We start from the raw sequence: 6,782 nt of genomic DNA on the forward strand, positions 1-6,782 counted from the left end.
AGTAACTTGTGGGTTTTAATGAGCTGTGTTGTGATGTTACGATGGCAACAAAGTGCTACTGAATAGATTTTCTTTTTTTTCTCTATTTCTTAACACTAATATAAAACTATCTTTTCAGTGTTAACAGGCCAAATGGCTGTTGCTGGTATGTTTATGTCAATATATTTTTCATTCTATTCACATTCATTTTCATCTGAAACTGAGCGATTGTGAGATTGACATAAAACTCTTCCCTCTGTGTAGGAGGTCCTGTTTCTTCCTGGGCAGTTCTGAAGGGCCTGGAACTAGCCTACCTCAACGATAGAGTTGCATTTTCCTGTGAGGTCCTAGGTTCACCTATGTCAGCCACCTACCAGATCATGAAGATGAAAGATATCCCAGTTACCACAAAGAAACATGTATCTGCAGGTCAACCACTCAAATTGAACTTCAAGGTCACTAATACCTCAGCCGGAGCATACTACTGCAAAGTGACAGTACAAGGAAAGTCAAGTACCAGCAACATTCTAAACCTGAAAGTAGTGAGTAAGTATGATTCACATCTTTGCTGAAGCTTACAGTATACATAATGTTAGATTTAAAAACCATCTCCCTGTGTATATCCCGATCTTCAGTTCCAGTCTCAGGTGTCAGCCTACGGTCTGTGCCCAATCCTCCTACAGTGATTGAGGGATCCTCACTGACTCTTTACTGTGAAGTTCAGAAGGGCTCTCACCTCTCCTACACCTGGTATCACAACAGACTGGAAGTGACAGCTTCCTCACACATGTATCACCTTTCTGGCAACTTACTTAAAGTGGACAAGCTGACGAAGTGGCATGCTGGGAGTTACTACTGCTCTGCACGGAATGATATAGGAGTTAACACTCGCACGTCCATTAGCGGTGAAATACATGTCACAGTCCAAGGTACAGAACAAGACTCAGTAGTGACTCTCTAATTTGTATGACATGCAATAGGCAGCGTGCAGCATGCAATTGTTGACTTGGAAGGTACTAGGTCAAAGTAATAATATCCAGAGTTTTCAAACTGAGTGTCTGAAAAGCTAAACAGACCCCTTTTTAGTAGGCTAATTCGAACATTATTTCTTATTAATGCTTTCCTTGACCTTGAGGTCATCCTTAGGTTTCAGTTAAGTCTTACAATTGATCACAAGAAATATGTCAACAAACAAGGAGTATGTTGGATGATTTTATGAGAATATGATATATTGCGACATAAAACCATGAAATTATTTTGGAAAATTTTCATTTATTTTAAGGTCGAAAAAAACTCTTTAGAATTGCTTTAACAAACTCTTAATTCATCATTATTAAAGGTACACTATGAGCTCTTGCATGGTTTTTAGAGCAATTTCATTTTTGTCTCAAATCATAGCCATCTCCCTTTGATCAGCTTGCTGCATGCTCCCTGAATACATTGTGAAAAAATCAAACAAATGTGCTTTTCCTATAGGTGTTATCAGTGTGTTTTCCTTTGTTACAAATGATAAATTCCTAATATGTACAGTACATGCTGAACTTGATGAATTCAGAAGGTACAAACAGTAAACTAACTCATTATGTCAATGTTACATTAGGTGAATATTCAGTTATTTCATTGTAAGGTTAACAAACTAAATTTACAGTGTACGTAGTAAGCATTTGGCCGCCGACATTTTAGAATTAGAAAGCATGGCCTTACATGGTAGCAACGTCTGGCACCAGTTTTCACATGCTGATTGGTAGATGACAACTCATACATGAGTTTGGTGTTGAGCACGAGCATCCTCACACGTCCATGTTGATTAAGCGTTCTAGAAGACGACAATTAAAACTAGTAATGCACTTCCAAGGAATTACCAGTGCATGAAAAGGCAAAAATGTATAGAAACGACAACACTGCTAAAATTCATGTTTTTTGTAGAGATTTTGTCAAGATTTGTAGCTTCGTAGATTCAGTTCGCACACGAAAGATAAGTCTTTATGCCGTTTCTTTGACTCCATATGAAACAATCAGGATGCTCTCTGTCTTGGGTGCGCTTCAGTGACTCTCTGTGAAGAGTTATGGTTTCCAGGCTAGACTACCACAGCGGTTACGCCAACATTGGGATGGTGACACTGGCTCTATATTGCTAATATGGCTAATAAGGAATCTGTGATAACATATCAACAGCAATGGAATCTGTGCTTTGCTGCTAGGTCCATACAATTTCCAGTGAGTACAAACAGGAGTCAAACAGTGTCCAGGTGAATTAAATGTGTCTAATCAGTCGAATATCTTCACAACATATTGTTACATTTAATAGATATTGTAATGTACTGGTTTTGCCACCATGGTCAAACGTTTAAATTGACTCCAATAGCTCCAATATGAGTGGCAAGGATATTGGGCAAAAAGAAAAATATGGATGATGAGTTGGCAGATAACATTGATGTTGCACAGTTGTGCCCTTGCCTGTGCCATTTGTTGATGGAGACTGTTTTCGCGAGGATGTGCTTGGACTGGGGAGGCACACTACCAGTGAGGTTTCATGCACCACAAATGCTTCGTGCTCTGAGGAGAACAACTTCAAGTGGTGTCCGGGTGACGGACGCTGTGTAAGAACGAAGCAAGGCACAAGTAACGTCTTTGCATAATACACTGTACAACGGCAATGCACCACATAACATTATTTATAGGTGCCACATGTAGGTACAACACAAAAAAATGTACTGCAGTACCCCATTATCGTTTATCCGCCAGCTGGATTTGCTCATATGCAATAACAACACTTCAATGGCCACTACAAAATATCTTGGGGGCCGGCTCCGGCCCACGGGCCGCCAATTGAAGAGCCCTGCTATACAATGTCCTAAGTTGGAGACCCAATGTAAATTCTAGATTTAAACTATATCAAGCAAACTCCATTAAAGCATGAGTGACATTTTACCAGTCACAAGTTCATGTTCACTCCTGGCTGCCCACATTTTATTTCAGAAAAAAATATGAGTATTAGAGCCATTTTCCCCGAGAGCCCTACACATGTGTCACTTGTATCATGCAGATATTAAGTGGCAAGTGAAATTATCAGAGTTCTTAATGTGTTTTTTCAGATTGCAGTAGGCCTACCGGCAGAGACCTCATGAAGTTATCCTTACTGATTTTGATATTGTACTACAGTATGGAGGACATGCTTCGAATTCATTTAACAATGCAGTATAGGGACAAATGAGCTGGCCAGAGACTTGAGACTTGACTTGGACTCATAACAAAAGACTTTACTTGACCTTGCCCCTCAAAGACCTAAGACTTGACATGGACTCGAGCTCAAAGACCTGGCTGAGACTCGACTTGAACTTCCAAAAAATTACTTATAAACATCTTTGGTATTCACCTAAGGTAACATTGACATCTCTATAGTTCACTATGGAATGTTTATATTGACCCCAGTCTACCCCAATTAAAACAAAACAATATTACATACATAGCCTATATGTTAACATCAAAATCCAATGGAATATACTGACTTGTTAAATGTGACACGACGCAGGATGAAATGAAACATAAATCAGTTGAGTGATTTCTAGAGTAGTTCAACATGTATAGTACATAATGGAACTTGACAATGAGAGTTTGCTGTTAAAGATGTTAAGCAATTTCACAAAAATAATGAGACTATAAGGAATTCATGTGCGAAGAACTTCCTTGTGTGTGTGCTGACCCACCTGTCCAAGCATGTAGGCTAGTGTTAGCAAAATGTTTTGCCTGACCAAGATTTATGTACCTGAGCAGCATTAACATCAAATGTAAAAGACAGATGGTGTTGAAAAGAGTTACATTGCTCTTCAGATTCAAATAATTCTGCATTTCTTCTCAAATACATTTCAGTCAACATTTCTGCACCAAAGCTGTCAATCACACTCTTCAGAGAGAACGCTAGTTACTATGCCAACTTGACTTGTGAGTCAGCTGAGGGCAGTGTTCCAGTCACATTCCTGTTATTGCTGGAGGGGCAGGAGTATGATCGGCAGGTCGCCAACTCCCTGTCTGTGTGGTTCACTCGGCCAATGATGGTAGGAATGGACATGGTCTCAGTACATTGCAGGGCGGAGACAAGTCACCAACAACTGACCAGCAACCTTCTCAATCTAGAAATGGGTGAGATGTAAGACCAATAATGGTCACATTTGTGTGTTATTAACTAGTGACTGTCTTGTCTGTTCTGATATTTCACATTTGTATAAATTGTATATTTAAATATATTCCAGTTGTGTTCAATGCTAGTGTATGATTACATTCTATCCCTGTGTGTTAGCTCCTGTAGGAGGTCCTGTGTATCTGCACACGGAATACTTATACAATACTAACTGGCAAGTAGTAGCTATTCGATTACATTGTGACATCAACAGAGGTACCTTTCCCTCCATCTCTTGGCTCCACAACAACTCCCTGCTGCATCAGAGCGACTGCTCTAAAATCCCAGATGACAAGTGCCATGTCCTCTTCCTGACTGATGTCACACCAGTGAATTTTGGGCATTACCAGTGCCTTGTTAAGGACAGCTTCAACATCAGTGCACCTTGGGTGCAGAGTGACATTGTCCTTGTGGAGTCAATAGGTGAGAAGAAATTACCAGCAATGAATTTGGTTCTGGTTCTGGTTATACTACTTAGCAGACGCCTTCGTCCAAAGCGACATACAAACGAAAACAAAACAATGATTAATTTAGCAGTGAATAAATTCCAAACGTTGGTCAGACTATAGAGATAATAGCAATGTAAACAACAAACAGTGTCAATACAAGTAAACCTAATGAAAATAAGCAATAATTCATGTGATAAAACAAAGGATACAATGTTTTTTTGTATTGACCTTTCCCATAGATCTCCCTACAATTACAACTGAGGTCATAGCCGTTGTGTTCTGCTGCACCTTGCTGATTTTCATGATGGGAAGCCTGTTCTGCATATTTTGGATGTTTAACTGTAAGAATTATCTGTCTTCAGTAAATACCAAAATATTTCCCCTATTGTTCACCACACCACAATAATAATTTATTTTCCCCTCAGGTCCAGTCTTGCAATCAGAAAGTGGTACCATACCTGAACGGCACAGGTGAGTCTTGTGTTTTCTCCCTTCAACTGTCAATTGCTTTAAGTCCTCAGCTGATTATTGTTGTTTTTACCTGCAGTGATGCAATGGCCATGCCATCATTACCATTGAGAGCTGAGAATATGGAAGACATTATGGCCAATGAAGAAATGGAACTTTGCTTCGAACTGCAGTAGTACACTGTTGGATGTTTATCAAGAACAGCACTTTTGTCCAACACAGTGTTATCTCATCATCAGCTGCAGTCCTGAGGCTGTAATGTAGCAGTGGAAACTGCACAGATGGATTCAAAAGGCTGCTGAGGAATACAGTTTGAACATAAGCACAGAGCAGTCTTCCCGGACATCCCGGAAAATTTGCATCTCACAAATCATCACCACCCCATTTTGATTTCTGTGTTGCTAAGTACAGTATGACATTCCCACTTATTGGAAGACTGATGGATTTTGTGCTAAACAGGCAACAAAGTCAGACAGCATTAATATCGAAGTAAAATATAATAATGCAGAAATTAAAAGCATGATTAAAGCTGAAAATAAGAGTTTAAGAAGATACAGGTGGACATCTGTATAAAATACAAAATAATGTTGGTTGGAGCAGGAATACCAGCAGAGGCAAGCAGGAGGAGGATTGTCTCAAAAATGAGGTACAGGACCGAACAGCACATTAGTTCTAATCAGGAAACATGCGGATGGTAGCTGTGAGTGCGGTAATCCAGAAACCATAGAACATGTTATAGAGCAGTGTTCTACTGTAAGTACAATCAGGAATGACAAACACTTAGAGAACAACTAGCAGAAGTAAAGATAAATCTGAATATTGCAGGGAAATTCTGGAGAACAGTGTTTAGAAGTATTTTTTATTACTTGAAAACAGAGTTATTCCATAAAGTTCAGTGTTGTAGAATTCAGACCCACACTCCTATTCAGAAGGTGGTGGTAATGCACAAGCTGTTTGCCAACCGCCCAAAAGCAAGAGGACATTCGGTCATTAGTCGTACCGTGTTGTTGTTCTCGTGGTTTGTTCAAGAAACAAGTAGAGATTCTATTATATTAATAAGTTTGCCTTGCCTCACCTCGCCTCGCCCTGCGTTTGGCTCCGGCTCTCCCTGCAAACCATGACAGTTAATGTGTATAATAATATGTCCGTGCAATGCCTTTTTAATTCAAATTCTCAAACGTTTCTATGGCTGGTCTAACAACTATTAACTGTTGTATTATCATTTAATAATAGGAAGTTCATGCATTAATTTCTTCATTTAAAATGCATCCTAATTTAAAAAGTTGATAAAGGTAATTTAATACCAATGGTACATAGCTATTTATCATCAGCATAGCATGAACATTTCCCAGCTTCCACCGTTGTGCCCTTGAGCAAGGCACTTAGCCCCTAGTTGCTTCGGGAATATTGGCCCTTATTATACAATTGACATCTTGTGTGAATCGCTTTGGATAAAAAGCTAAATGAATAAACATAAATGTATCCATTCCAGAGACTTTTGTGTGTCTATTTGTCTCTGTGTCTCTTGAACCATTTAATTTGTGTGACCGATTTTACACTCCGCAGGTGTCTTGAGGTGTAACAAGTGAGTGTTGTGGCGAGTCTGGATGAGAAATGTGAAAATAAGAGAAAAACATTTTTCATTTCCTGCCACTGTTGCTACAGTCCCCCACCCCCCCTGCCCTACACAGCTTAGCACTCTGACACTG

At 39.5% G+C, this 6,782-nt stretch overlaps 1 protein-coding gene across 2 annotated transcripts in view; it reads left to right on the forward strand.

The window, feature by feature from the left end:
• LOC134102664 (Fc receptor-like protein 5) overlaps positions 1 to 6,561 on the forward strand; it is an 8,423-nt gene extending 1,862 nt beyond the window's left edge. For both annotated transcript variants that reach the window (XM_062556833.1, XM_062556834.1), the window contains 8 exons: positions 119 to 145; positions 244 to 525; positions 615 to 908; positions 3,850 to 4,119; positions 4,277 to 4,579; positions 4,845 to 4,946; positions 5,031 to 5,076; positions 5,153 to 6,561. In XM_062556833.1, the coding sequence (XP_062412817.1) occupies positions 119 to 145; positions 244 to 525; positions 615 to 908; positions 3,850 to 4,119; positions 4,277 to 4,579; positions 4,845 to 4,946; positions 5,031 to 5,076; positions 5,153 to 5,249 (1,421 nt within the window). In that variant the 3' untranslated portion in view covers positions 5,250 to 6,561. The remainder of the gene's footprint in view (positions 1 to 118; positions 146 to 243; positions 526 to 614; positions 909 to 3,849; positions 4,120 to 4,276; positions 4,580 to 4,844; positions 4,947 to 5,030; positions 5,077 to 5,152) is intronic.
• Positions 6,562 to 6,782: the final 221 nt, after the last annotated feature.

The sequence above is a fragment of the Sardina pilchardus genome, chromosome 15 (assembly GCF_963854185.1).
Source record: "Sardina pilchardus chromosome 15, fSarPil1.1, whole genome shotgun sequence".
NCBI lineage: Eukaryota > Metazoa > Chordata > Actinopteri > Clupeiformes > Clupeidae > Sardina > Sardina pilchardus.